At 42.6% G+C, this 15,161-nt stretch overlaps 1 protein-coding gene across 5 annotated transcripts in view; it reads left to right on the forward strand.

The window, feature by feature from the left end:
* Positions 1-2,353: 2,353 nt before the first annotated feature.
* The window catches only part of SLC44A1 (solute carrier family 44 member 1), a 72,676-nt gene continuing 59,868 nt past the window's right edge, over positions 2,354-15,161 (forward strand). For all 5 annotated transcript variants that reach the window (XM_049795266.1, XM_049795269.1, XM_049795267.1 and 2 more), the window contains exon 1: positions 2,354-2,605. In XM_049795266.1, coding sequence (XP_049651223.1) covers positions 2,579-2,605 — 27 coding nt within the window. In that variant the 5' untranslated portion in view covers positions 2,354-2,578. The remainder of the gene's footprint in view (positions 2,606-15,161) is intronic.

The following is a 15,161-nucleotide window of genomic DNA, read 5'->3' on the forward strand; positions in this document are numbered from 1 at the left end:
CAAGTACAATCATGAATAAGCAAGAACCTTTTAACTTTTCCTCTCCTTTGTGTGACTGGCCAAACAAAGCACGGGTAAACTAATGAAAGCCAGACATCTATCGCTGCTGCTATTACTGCATCCCTGTGAAAAACGCAACTAATTTCCTTAGGCCAGAAACAGAGATAAAAGCAATTACTCTGGTGATTATTTCTAATGCTCAAATTTGTCCAAATACTTTCTACAGTTGTCACATACTTCAACTAAACCCCAGTTACCTATGCTACAGCTGGTATGTCTTTACAAGCTTCTCCATAAGGGCTCCCCCAGTCAACAAAGGACTGGCATTTTTTAATCACTATAAAGCTACCATTCCCCCTACGCAACTGCACAAAGCTTCTGATTATTGGCTTGAATGTCTTTTTTTTTTTTTTTAAATAATAGTCCACAAATTTGGGGGGCAGAGACTGTGTTTTAATCTGTCACTATCTTCTGATAATCGTGCTGAACATGTTTAGTCTACATGCAAAAAGTAGGAGGCAGTATTTAATTACCTTGACAACACTTTGAGGTCCTAGATGAAACTATTGAAATGAAAGTCCTAAATAAAAGGAATATTTAAAAAAATTTAATTTGGTCTACTTAACAGACTGACTAACCACATCTATGGCACAGACATCATGCTGTTGTTACCCAAGCAAACAAGACAGAAAAACACTGGGACAAAAGTCAATTTTATAAATGGCAAAACTGAGGAACAGAGAAACTGAAGTGACATGTCCAAAGTTACACAAGAATTGACTACGTATTTCTTGTTATCTATTCCTGTGTCAATCCCAAAAGAAACATGTCTCCTAAAGAGTGTTCCTGCAGAACAGTTCTTTGATGGTCACTTCTTTGAATACAACAGAAATATTTGGATAGAACGAGGTGGAACAAGGAGAAGTAACAGCAATGCATATGTAAGTGGTAAAAAGGTATTTTAACCACATTAGAAAATATGAAAATTGTGAGAAGGGATGTTACTTGCCATTAAACTGAGAAGAGCTAAAAAAAAAAAGTGTGATTCACAATTCACCCCCACACCAGTTTTTGTTCTATTTTGGAAGCCGAATGAGATTCCTTCTCTAGTCACAAGGCCTCTTTTGCCTCATCCTGCCTGTCAATTGTGATGTTATTTTGAATCATGGATATTGCACTATAGTGACAGAATTAAACCCACTACAGAGTTAAGATTCAACAAAAAAAATTATTTTAACTTAGAGTATCCCTTAACAGGTCTAGGCCACATTCAAACACAACTGCTGGGCCAGTAAACTCACCCTAAGAGGGACTACCAGGTTCCAGAGAGAACTCCTTCATTCTGGGAAAAGCTGTCACCCCCTTTGTTGCCATTAACAACTACAAAATGCAGCCATGTAGTGACTTCACTGGTTCGGAAACTCTGAGGCATTTGTTGCTACCTGCATGGCTTAGGAACATGGCCCAGCCTACAGTTCCAAGCCTGAACTTGTATCGTTTAACTATGCGGCAAGCACCATCCTGATGTAGTTCATGAAACCACTTTTTTGCAGTTACTGAGGCATACAACTCAAAACAATGGCCTTTGCGTCTCTGGGAAGGCTATAAAGCTTGCCAAAACCAACTGAAAAAATATGGCAATCAGCTGTGAATCCTGGGGACAGATTCACATCTTTTGCAATCACTCAAGGCTACCATTTCAGTTGACTGGATACTCTGCACGTTGCACCAATGATAAGACCTAGTCTGAAGAATGGGATAAACCACACTAAAGGCAGTATAAGACACAGGCCTGCTGAGCTGTGGATTTCTCAAGCATCTCCCACCTGTAAGCAGAGGCACCTCAAGCCCCCTCTTGCACTTGCAAGTACGCACACCCTGTAAGGCCACACAAGCAGCTCTCTCCTCCTCTTCGGAGAGTATCAGCCACTTGGAAACAACCCTGACCAGAGCACGGCTTCCCCACGCAGCTATCCCCCATGCCGTCCCCGCGCAGCTATCCCCCATGCCGTCCCCGCGCTGGGCAGCGCCCCCTCCTCCGGCGGGTCGAGAGGACAAAGAGGGAGGATCGTCCGACCGTGTCCGGCTCCGGAAAGGCAGCAGCCACGGCCCCAGAGCAGGACAGGGCCGGGCCGGGCCTGCCGGCAGCCGCCTGACCCCAGCCCAGCCGTCGCCTTGGAGACGGTTCAAAAACGATCGCGCCCGCCGGAAGCGAGCCGCGGCGCACGGGGCGGGGCGGGGTGGAAGCGGGGGCGGTGCCACCCGGCCGGGCAGGTACCCCCCGCGCTGCAGTACCCTGGCCCCGCCCCCGCGCAGCCCCCGCCCCTCCCCCGCCCCCTTCCCCTCAGCCGCGGCCGCCGCCGCCGCGGGGGGAGGATGAGGGGGAGCCGCGGCGGCGTTGGTGCTGCAGCCGCGCTCGCCTGATCGGGCCCGGCGGTTCCCCGGCGGTCCTCCGCGCCGCCTCGCACCTCGCCGCCGTCCCCCCGGGGCGGGCCGTCGCGGCGAGTGGATGCCCAGCGCCTGCCCGCCGCCGCCGGGCGCCTAGCAGGCACCGCCAGGGCAGAGACCCGCGGACGCCATGGGCTGCTGCAGCTCCGCCGCGCAGGTGAGCGGCCCGCGCCCGCCGCCGGGCCCTGTCGTCCCCCTCCCCTGCCCTGGCCCCGCTTGCCCTTCTCCCCTCCCTTCCCCTCCCCTCCCCTCCCCTCCCCTGGCCCTGCTGCCGGGCCCGGTTACACCCGCCTGCAGGCCTACTGTCCCCCACGGCTGTGCTGCTCCTCCCCCCGTCCCCAGGGCTGCCTCTCATGCTGTCGTCCCGTGGCTGTGCACCCCCTTGTTCCCCCCATAGCCGTGCTCTCTGCGGGCTGCGCATCCCCTTTTACGCCTCATAGCCCTGCTCTCTCATGGCCGTGCACTGCTTTGCTCCTTCCCACCACCGTAGCCCTGTTCTCCTGTGGCTGCGCGTCCCCTTGCTACACCTGTAGCACCACTCTCCCATGGCTGCGCACTCACTTGCATCCCCTGTAACCCTGCTCTCCCGTGGCTGTGAACCCCTTCCTTTCCCTTTCCCCCTCTGCCCCACCAACAGCTCTGCTCTCCCATGGCTGTGAACCCATTGCTTTCCCTTCCTATAGTCCTGCTCTTTCATGGCTGTGAACTCCTTTATAACCACTCCCCCCAAGCCTTGATGCACATAACTGTGCAGCATTTTTCTCCCCTCTATAGCTCTGCTCTTCCCCCTTATGGCTGTGCACCCCCTTGTTCACCCCTCATAGCCTTGCTCCCACCATGTTATGCACTTCCATCCTCTGCATTGCTCTGCACACTGTTTTGTGTGCTGCTTCCCCTGTGGATCGGCATCATCTTGCCTCTTCTTCCCCCAGGCCTGCTATGGCTTTGCAGTCTTTGCCGTTCCCCGCTCCAGTCGCCTGCCACAGCTGCAGCTACATATCTCCAGCTTTCCCCTGCCACCCTGATACTGCCTTGCACCCCTGTCCTATGCGCCTTCCTCCCCTCTGCCATGCCTTGATGCACCTTCCACCCCCCGTACAGCTCTGCAATCTGTTCTCTTCCCTACAGCTTTTCCATTGGGGTCCCTACTGCCCCACCCCTGAGAGCAGAGCCATCTCATGGGAAGAAACTTGCCATGTCCAGGGCTTCCCCCAAGTCGACTGCCTCTGGAAAGGGAGACAATCCTAATCCCAGCCCCCTTCCCCACTCCGTGGCCAAGGGTTCAGGTGCCTACCTGCATCCTTTTCCCTGTGTGTGACTGGCCCCATGCACATCTCTTATTTCCGAGCTCGGTTTTTCTTTCTTCCCCCTCCCCCCTTGCTCTGCTTTGCCCTTACTGACTCCTTTTTTTTTCCCCCCAGAGTGGTGCTGCCAAGCAAGGCACAATCGGGAGCTCCACCCAGCGCTCCAGTTGCGGCTCTGCTTCCCATTTTAACTTTCCCTTTGAACAACACAACCAGGGCTATACTGTTTTTTCACTTGACTCCTTTCTGAAGGCTGTAGGACGAGCGATCATGACTAACGCTATGGCTGTGCTTTGCTTGCTTGTAAATGTTAGTTTCCTTTGGCTGTGTCACTTGCGGTGGCTGAATCCAGCTTCCAGCAGACTGCTTATGTGGGAAAGTCCGTCTCTGCTGTCCCAGATGACTCATCACAGAGACGAGTTTTTGTTCAGGCAGACTTTTTATTTTTTTTTAATAAAGGGCTCTGTCCTTCCAATGGAAAACACTGCAGAGAGCTGTCCAGTTGCAATAGGAAACATCCTTTTCGTACAGCCAATTTGCTGCAAAGAGGAAGGCAATCAGCTTTATGGTGCATGAAGATATGGTTTGAATTTCAGAGAGGGAGATATATGCCAAATGTTAGGGGAAGATTTTGAAATTGTTCGGTCACTGCAGTAGACTGCCAGGGGAGATTGTGGAGTATGTATTGTTTGAGGTTTGCTTAAAAAAAAAAAAAAAAAAAAAAAAAAGAAAAATGTTAGATAAGCATCTGTCAGGAGTGGCTTAAGGAAAGCTGATATAGACTTGGAGCACTGAGAGTGAAGTTGATATTTTGAGGTCTTTTCCATCCTTATTTTCTGTGATTCCTATCCAAATTGTTGCTCTTAACTGTTTAATAAGCCCTTTCGAGCTCTTCTTTATGAATTTGAATTGCTGGTCTCTGTTAATGTTCTTAAGTGAAAATGCAGGCTTATTTGTGGGTAACACTAGACCAAAAGCAGAAGAAATAGAGGATCAAATAGTTAAAATTTCTGGCTTGTTCATAGGTTTCAACTAGCTGATTTTGTTTTTCAGTTAAATTTGTGTTCTACTGTCAGGGTGCATGATGTTAATAGTACGCTACTGAACCTTTCACTTGCTTTCCTTATGTGTGGCAAGATATGGTACAGTAATTGAGCTTTGTATCCCATATATATGTAACTGAAGCATAAAGAATGGTTGTTTCTTTAATTCCTTAGCTATGAGCGATTGTGTGTCTCCTTAGGAAATTCAAATCAAAGGCTAGCTGCTGAATATTTTATCAGCAACAGTTTTGTCTGGTATATTGATTGCAGAAGCCTTGCTACCAACAATACAGCATTACATTAGAGCCTAATGTCTGTCTGTCGTAGTTTAACCCCAGCCAGCAACTAAGCACCACGCAGCTGCTCGCTCACTCCCCCTGCACCCAGTGGGATGGGCAAGAGAATTGGAAAGAAAACCATAAAACTCGTGAGTTGATATAAGAACAGTTCAATAGAACAGAAAGGAAGAAACTAATAATGATAATAATAGCAATAATAAAATTACAATAAAAGGATTGGAATATACAAAACAAGTGAAGTACAATGCAGTTGCTCACTGCTCGCCCACTGATGCCCAGTTAGTTCCTGGGCAGTGACCCGCACCCCCCACCAGCCAGCTCCCCCCACTTTATATACTGGGCATGATGTCCCATGGTATGGAATACCCCTTTGGCTAGTTGGGGTCAGCTGTCCTGGCTATGTCCCCTCCCGACTTCTTGTGCCTCTCCAGCCTTCTTGCTGGCTGGGCATGAGAAACTGAAAAATCCTTGACTTAGTATAAACACTACTTAGCAACAACTGAAAACATCAGTGTGTTATCAAGACGTAACACTATACCGGCTGCTAGAAGGAAAATTAACTCTATCCCAGCTGAAACCAGGACACTGTCCTACCCTCCCTTTTATCATTAACAACAAATGTTGTGTTCCTCATCTACCACTGTCTTTATGCTTCCCCCTCTGTTATTTCTTCTTAAGCTTTCCTTGAGCAGGGGTCCATCAGAGGTTCCTTCATGTTGCTTCACTTCTTGCTTCTCCCTGTGTAACTTCATCTTGGTCTTTGACATACAGTCTCTTATCATGGTCATCTCACCATCATTCCTGATGACTTGTTTCTCAAGTTGATTTCTCATTAAGTTTATTCTTCAGCTCTCTAGCCTATTTGATCTTCATCTGCTAATCCCCGTTTCTATTTCTGAGAGAAATGGTTACTTCTGTTTTGATTTTTGCCAGCCATCTTATCTGATTACTGCACCTTCTCATCTCATTTATGATAATGCACCTACCTGTGACTGTTGAACCAGGCAAATTTCTTTGACGTCCTCTTCCTAACTCTTATTTCATACTCAGTTATGCACCCCCCCCCCCCCCCCCCCCCAATACTTTTCCCAGTTCCTTTGCTTTGCAGGCTGTCTAGAGCTCTGTCTTAGGCTTTTTCCTGTATCTCTTCCCCTGCAGAATCTAAAGGTTTCCAGAGAAAAACTGATTAGAATTGGCATGTTTACCTTTGCTCAGCACTCTTGCCTGCTACTTACAGTGATGGATTCTTGTGTTTGCTCTCTGCTTTTTCTGCCTTTAACTGCTTAGCCTGACCCCAAAGCTCCATTCATTCAATTTTTCTGTTTTATTTCCAAATTTTTTACCTCTTGCTGCCACCTTTTTACCTCTTATTCCCTTCCTAATTTTATTCTGAGTTACCATCCTCCATCCTTAAAGCTGACAGTCAACTCTAGTCTGCTTCCCTTCTTTTTCCAAACTCCCAAACAGAAGAATTTACATTTGTTGTCGTACATTCCTTCCTCTTTCTTTGTACAAAATTCATTCTAATCCAAGTTCTGTGTTCTGCTGAAATTGCCTTCACTGAGATCTCTGCAGGCCCCTTCTGGCCAAGTTGCAAGGATTCCCTTCCTTTCTTGACCTCATTGATCTTTGCTGCTTTCGATACAATCAGTAATCCTCTACCACTCGATGTCTTATTGTCCCTGGGCTTCTGTAATACTGTCCTCTTGCTATTCTTCACTGCCTTCTACTCTCTGATTATTATTTCTTCTCCTCTACTGCTGTCTGAGCTGGTACATGCAGTCTTTTCCCCCCTTTTGTTAACTTACCTCCTATTCTACCAAATTTTTCAACTTGAACTGATGTGAGTGATGTTAACTTAATACAACCATACCGGAATCTTTCCAGGTGTTCTCATTCTTTCCTGTTGTTCCACTGCTGTTTTACCTGTTGAGTCGCTTCAATCTGGAATACTTCTGTCCAGTGTATTTCTTTTCTCAATTTCAGTCTTATTCCACGCTCATACAAAGTTCTTGTACTTCCCCTGGCGTAGTATCTTCTGTGATCTACGCTTGTTCTTTATCATCACAACCAGAGTTCTTGTTTACCTGTTGCTCCTTTTTCCATTTTACAATGTTGTCATCCTCTGTTTCTTTAGGGGCTTGTGCTATTCTCTACTTATTTAGATGGACTTAGCTATATTTTTTTTTATAGTGCTTGCTGCCTCTTGACTCTCACCATGTTGAAGCTTGAGCTTGCTGGGAAAACCTTTTGCAATGTCACCTACATCTTACAGTTGTTTTCTTAGAGCAGTCAATGTACTTTTCATAAATTATCATGACCAGATCCTCGTAACGCTTCTTTGAACTGTAGTTGTTTGGCCAAAGTGTGCTGACCTATAGGGGATTAAAACCTTGTAAAGGACAGGAGAAAAAAAAACACCTCTGTGTATCTCCTGTCTTGCAGTGCTGTTGATTGTCAATACCTTCATGTGGTTTCAGCCCACTGTCCTCCCTTGCCATATCTTTATCATGAGCTTCTCAAGACAGGTGCTTCTATCTAGGTGCATCTCTCTCATCATGGATCTGCAAGAAAGCTTAAAAAGTTTCTACTCATTTTTGATATGGGTAGGGTTTTCTGTTGTGCTGTTTTGGAAATGATCTTCTCAAATGCTGGGATCTTCTGAGCGAATGGTGCTAAAGCTCTAAGTTGATACAATAATCAAATTTCTTTCAAATCTTTAGTTTCATTAAAGAAGAAAAACGGAATCTGCATTTAAGTGGCAATACTTTCTTCCCTTTCTTTTCATTCTTCTCCTTAATCAGTAGTATTTTCTGCTATCACAGCATTAGTACATTCTAAAACTGGATTTGCAGGAGATAACTGCTGGAGTTCATCGCTCTCAAGTCACCATAACTGTTAGGCTGTGTTGTAAATCTGTTTGACTGAAGTAATCTGTACACATTTTTGGGTTTTTTTGGTGTGGTTTTTTTTTTTAGGCAAGCAAACTTACTTTACAGTGTAACTCAGATTGCTCCACTGATCTACTTTATAGTACAGCTCTACAACGTTTGCATCGTTACATCTGAGGGGACAGAAATTGTAGTTCGTGAAAGGGAACAAGCTGTGGGGAGAAGTGGACCTTAAACTGGTTTGTCTTGGAGTAGTTGTGATACAAAATCATTCTCCTTTCCTGCTCTTCTGCTGTTGAATTGAAGTGGCTGATTGTAGTTCAAAAGCATTTGCTGTGGCAAGACGTTATAGGAAACAAGGCTTCTTACAGAGGTCTTGGTGTTTGTGTTGGGACTGGGAAATACTGTGTGTGTTTGTTTATTTTATCCTTACATTGTATGTCAGTTGCTTAATCTAAGGTACGTGTGAGAGAAGCTTGAAACCTTGCTGGAGATTGGAGGCGTGACTGGGATAAACAAAGCACATGTTATTCTTGGTGGTAGCCTTGGCTTTTACAAGACTATAAGAACTTCCCATTATAAGAGGAGATGAAGACAGATCATCCATTAATGTTCCCTTGAGCATCTGTTGTCAAAGCAACACAGAATAAATCTGAAGTTCTTAACTTTTGAAAAAATTTCATAGTTCTGATGAAATGTCTCTTCTGAGCTGTTATGGACAATACAGATCATTAATTGTACTTCAGCCATATCTTCAGTTGGCAGAGGTTCTTGCAGTTAAATGAATACAGGGGGCATCAAAACATGCCCATTTCATTGTGAGCATGGAGTACGATCACAGAAGACAACCAGGTGAATAACGGTGTTGATGGGCAGAAACAGAATGAGTTGTCAATTCTACTTCAGGAGCTAGGAAGCTTGATTTTCCTTTCAACGTGCTGACAGTAGATGAAACTTCTGTTCTAGCTTCTTGGAAGGAGATATAGTATGAAGGAGGAAGTGTACAAGCAGGATCCAGAAACAGTGGTCAGGATTGAGGCATCTCATGAAGTTGTTGACTACTTCTCTGTACTTCTGGTCTGTGAGCTCTATTCATTTCCTGTGAAGCATGAGGTGTCCTTTTACAAATGCTGTCACAAGCAGCTTCACAATCTGTGCAAATAATTCCTTTTGATCTTGATGTAGAAATAAATATTTCAACTACATAGATACTCTTTCAAATTTATTGAGTTTTCCAACTGAGGACTAGCTCCTTCTGAAGTTAGACTATCTTTCCGTTGTGTCACATCTTAAAAGTTTTAAGTAGCCCGTTATTTCCTTTACTTTGGCAGGTAACTCAAAGATTGACTTTTTTTAAGTGCTTCAAGAAGCAATAGTTTGGATTAAGAACAAGCGTGGTATATTGCATCCTTACAAGACATTTTTTTGATAAAGTGAGAACAGTTTTGGAAAAGATTGATTATCTTGCATTGTTAATAGTGAATGCTAAATCCAAAGCTTATGTTATTGTATCTAACTGGCATCTAGAATGCTGTCAGCCATCAGACTTTTAGGTTAGTAATTGTGAAGGTATATTCATATCCAAATGACTGCTTTTATTTTTCATTATGAAGAAATGACAGTATTTGTTATGTAGTGAAGTTGTCAACTGTTTTTATACTGTTTACTCTAAAGACAAGCTTTACACTTTTGCATGCCTTTTTCTCCTTTTGACTATAATTTTTGTTCCTTTGAACTTTCCTCAGTGGTTTCTTTTGTGAAAATCAAAACTTGCAAACCAACTTGACAGAAACTGTCTCTGTTATTTTGTATTTGAATCTTCCTCACTTGAAGGAGCTGTTGGAAAATTGTGTAAATCTTGCGTTTTGCTTCTAAAAAACAGTTAAGCAGAGTGTTGCGAGGTGACTTCTACCTGCTGACTAAACTGATTGCTAATTTTTACCTCTATTTGATGAAACTATACTGAGAGCTTTTTTGTGTATCAATTTTAGAGAAAGAGTCTGTGCTGGTGCATATATAATAGGGTTCTTCTAGGTCTTCCAGATACTTTAAAGTTTCAGAGATTTATGAAGTAAACAAATTTCATTGCATTGATTGGCCTCCTGTCCCTAGGCCCCCTCTTTTTCTTTTTTCCTAATTTTCTAGGTAAGCAAATTTCGAACGTGGAATAAAAGTGTACAATTGTATGACAACAGCCTCAAGAACATCTGTATACATATTTAAGAAAGAAGAGTCAGCTTCACTTTAAAGTTAAGCTTTGCAGTCCTAAGATTAATTTTCTCTGCTTTAATATGATTTCAACACCAAGTATGCATGGCACTGCAAGAATAGGAGATGAGTGCAGTATGTAGGAAAGCTGAGATTCCATACTACGTTTTTACATGCTAGTTTCTAGCTGGTGCTATTTTAACCAGTAATATTGCTAGAATATGGTGGAGGGTCATGACGAGCAGATCATGGTAACTTGTGCCTGATATCCACTTTTAGTAAATGCAATGTAGTGAAGCAGCTGTTTACAGCAGAAATGAGCTCTGACCCGTTTTGGTTTTGTTTTAAATTGAAACCACTCTTGCTGCTCTCCAGATAAATTATTTGACTGAGGAAGAGACCTCTGAATGTCATATACAGATCCGTAGAAAAAAACCAGGAAACCCATTAAAGTATTTTGTTCAAGGTCACGATAACCTTGTCCTGGCAATGCTTTGTCAGACTTCCTCTAGTTTGCTATGAAAAGCTGCAAAATAATTGCCTACTTATAAGGAAGTATGCTTATGTAATAAGCTAAGGTCTTGACACATTATTTCCCTTTCCATTCTCCTCCCATCCTTTCTTCCATAAATCAGATAGAGCCCTCTTAGCATTGGTTCCTGTTAATCTAATAAGCTTTCAATGTCCTCGAGCACTACCCTCTTATTGTAATCGTGAGTGGTTTTCTTTCTTGTTATGCCAGAATTTTGGACCTGTAAGTTAGGATTTTGTATTTAAGAAGCTATGTGAGGGGGTTTTTTTCCCCCCCAAATGTAAGCTTAAAATTTTTCTGATCTTTGTTAGAGGAAGCGGGGGAAAAAAGTGTTCTGAGAAGTTTTTATTGTGCTGATTACATCCCTTAAATGTAACTGAATATGGCTTTTAGCTTCTCAACTTCCAACATAGCTCTGTCGTTCAGGTTTCGTACACAGTGATAGGGAAGAATGCACATGGCCAATGTATCCAACAGTTAGTTAATAGTGTTCAGTGTAGTGCCACAAGAACCACATTTGTGTTGACGTGTGCAAATGTGAGCCTCTAACCTCACAGAACCCTCCACCAAGTAGGCCTTTGCCTTTGAAAGGTAGGAAGTTCTTCTGCAAGGATTGTAAATGCTATACAAGAGTATGTGATTTTTATGATGTTCAATTGACAAACCCATTTGAATGTAGGATGCATTTTGAAAGAATACTTAGCAAACTGCTATGAATGTCTCTACTAAGTGGCAACATCATTATTTTTCACAGCAGTACTATGCAGGCCATGAGCTCTTAAAGACCTGTGATGGTTTTGGTTTTGAATTCTGGCTTTAGACACTTTAAAAGGGTGAAAAAATTCTTTTAGAGAAAACTACTCATCACACACAAAGAAAGTGCAAAGAACGGGCAGCGTTTTCTATGGAATGTCTTTCATCTTCTGTGGAGACCACTAATTGGGGAGTTCTGCTGTGTTTTTTCTTCTGCTAATGTCATGTGATAAAACTAACACATTTGGAAACAAAATATGTATTGCAGTTGGAAAATGTTTTACTACTCTAAAGTTTGAAAATATTTTGTGATTTGGGACTTGCAGTCTCATAGTAAGAAAAAAATTTGAGATTCTGTTAAACAGGTAGATGTACAAGTAGAAAATTCAATGTGATGAAGTAACTTGGTAGGTGCAATATATCTTCAGAAGTGAACTGTTGGGTTTGTTTTTGGGGGGGGTTGGGGATTTTTTTTGTTGTTTGGGGTTTTTTTCGGTTTTTGCATGACTGCTTTTTATTAATGATTAAGAAACAGGGGAGTACCAAACATGCATTGAAATGGATATATTAATCCCCTGAAAAATATTACTATAATATTTGTAGTGTCCTTACTTATTACTGCTTTCAAATAAGTACTTAACCTGTAATGAAGAAAAGAAACAATAACTAAGTACTTTGAGGGTTAAAAACTGGGCTTTTGTCTGCAGATGGTCTTCTTTCAAAACTTCAAAACCTCAGCAGGTGTGCTGATCCTGTCAGCTCTTTCTTTAATTAGCTGTGTTATGTTTCAAGATAAATATTTAAGTTGTAGACTGAGGTGGAAGCATGTAATAAAGGAGTTTTAGAAGCAATGTTTAATATGAGTTGACTGAAAAGATGAGTGGAAGATGATATACGGCAGAGTGTGTGTCAGATTCATAAGTGAAGTCTCCATGTATGAGTTTTCAGGATAAACATCTTTATATTACACCATCAATAATGTTGTAAGTGCTGTCTTATGTGCTCTCAATTTTGCTTACATTACGTTGAAAACTCATAAATACTGTGTGTGGAGTATGAGAACATTGGTAAAGTATGCAGGTGTTGGACACATTGAATTGGTGGTATGCTTAGTCTCTGAAGAGAATGAAAGTGGTAAATTCATTACCCTTTGATGGATAACTTTAAAGTAGTATTATGCCATCAGAAGACTTCTCCTAACAGGAACTCTGAGTTTTGTTCTTGTAAAGAGCACATGCGTCCTGTTGGTGGACAAGGTGTCAGAGAACAAGTGGTGATGTGGAATTATTAGGCAAATAAGGACGTGGGTGCTTATATGTAAAGTACTGGCATGTGGTTGTCAGTAAAATCCAAAAGCATGACTAATATCTGCTTTGCAGTAAATTGAAAAATAAAGCAGAAATTCTACAAAAAGAGGCCTTAGGCACCACTGTCATTTGCGTGTTCTGTAATGCAGTCCCTTTTGGAATTGCTCAGAGGTGTTTGGGCTTGTTACCCAGAGGATGATGTCATCATGGAGGGCACTTGCAGGGAACAGTGTGTATTATTTTCATTTCTTTCTAGAGGTGACTGCCTCTTGCAGCTGTAATAGTATTACAGTGACAAGCTCACTTGCCCCTATGTTGTGGTTTAACCCCAGCCAGCAACTAAGCATCATGTAGCTGTTCACTCACTCCCCCCCATCCAGTGGGATGGGGGAGAAAATCGGGAAAAAGAAGTAAACCTCGTGGGTTGAGATAAGCACGGTTTAATAGAACAGAAAAGAAGAAACTAACAATGATAATGATAACACTAATAAAATGATAACAGCAATAATAAAAGGATTGGAATGTACAAATGATGTGCAGTGCAATTGCTCACCACCCACCAATCGACACCCAGCTAGTCCCCGAGCAGCGATTCCCCACCCACCCACTCCCCCCGCCCACTCCCCCCAGTTTATATACTCGATGTGCCATCCCATGGTATGAAATACCCTGTTGGCCAGTTTGGGTCAGCTGCCCTGGCTGTGTCCTGTGCCAACTTCTTGTGCCCCTCCAGCTTTCTTGCTGGCTGGGCATGAGAAGCTGAAAAATCCTTGACTATAGTCTAAACGCTACTGAGCAACAACTGAAAACATCAGTGTTATCAACATTCTTCGCATACTGAACTCAAAACATAGCACTGTACCAGCTACTAGGAAGACAATTAGCTCTATCCCAGCTGAAACCAGGACACCCTGGAAGTGGGAGACATAGCTTTGGTTCTGGAAGTCTGGGGGAATTCAATCATCTGCCTGCCTCTCAGGAGAATGTTATCATTGGTAGGCTTTTTGGGGTAGAAGCAATACTGCTCTTCCCCAGAGGGAGATCCAGGACAAATCCACACTAAGAATTTTCTTGGTGTGTTTATGGGAATATTTTTATTGATACAAAGTAGTTCATTCTTCCAGGGAACTGCTATAGTTTAGTAGAGTAAAAGTCTAGGTTTGCTGGTGTGTGGTCCTCCTCTAGTAATGGAGACACACCAGTAATTTCTGTATAATAAATCAGTTTTATTGTGGACATGAGAGAATCATCTGAATTTGTGATAAACTGCAGTAAGCTACTGTGAGCATTTTAACTAGGGCAATTTCCCACAGTGTTCTTAGGCTTCACAGTGCAGTAAACAAAGGATTTTCTATAAAAAATTGTAAGATAGTTGATAAAGTCATGAACTGAAGATACTTTTCATGCTTCAGGACTTTGCTTTGGACACTTATGCAAAGTGCATTCACTCCATGAAGGTTTTATATAGAGGGATAGTTTACTTGAGTTGCTACTGTTATTCTCAGAAGTATACTTGTGTGGGGAAGTGAGTGGGGGTTTTTTGGTGGGGGGGGTAGGTTTTTTGGGCTTTTTTTAGGGACAGTGTCATCCATTCTTAAGAATAAAGGAAGATCCTAGAATAATTATAGACTTCATTCTCCTTAGAGGTAACAGACCTTCATAGGGGTGCTGTCAGGGACTCTAGGCTCTCTTTATTTGTGAAGGTGTTAGAAAATGTCCATGTCTCTTCCCTCCTTCTCACTATAAATTTCTTTGTACAGTGTATTTAATAGGTTAAAAGTTGCCTAATGCTTTTGTTTGAAAATGTGAAACAACTTGCTAGATTTTAATTTTATATTCTGATATTTTAAACACTTGTTCAGTCATTATCTACTAAGTTGGCTGTGTATGCAGAGAAATGCTGTTTTTCATGAAGTAGTTACTGGTTCATGTTTATATTGAGACACACTTAGTCTACACCTGTAATTAGTATCACATATGTTTTAAGCATTTTGCGGTCAAAATATAGTTCAGATGCAGCATACTGATCATCTTGTTCACTGCTGTTTGACATTCATAATGAAAGGAGAGGAATAGCTGGTAACTTCTTTTGATGTCACAATGGCTGCAGTTGCTTATGGAATAGGGGACTTAGGTCCTGGTTTTAGGCTTCAAGTTAGAGTGATCTAGAAACATCCTAAACTATTGATGCTTGGTATCAGGACTCATTTCCTGTTCCTCTTTAGGCTCTAGAATTAAGATCTGTTCAGAGGTGGAAGAAGTTTTATTAGGACAATATACAGTTGCTGCTAGTTCTTCTCTTAAACAGCTGAATAACTTAGAAAGGTGTGCCATGTCTTGGACAGAAAAATGCCGTGCTTTCTGATAAACTAGAGA

This window comes from Accipiter gentilis, chromosome Z, assembly GCF_929443795.1.
Source record: "Accipiter gentilis chromosome Z, bAccGen1.1, whole genome shotgun sequence".
Lineage (NCBI taxonomy): Eukaryota > Metazoa > Chordata > Aves > Accipitriformes > Accipitridae > Astur > Astur gentilis.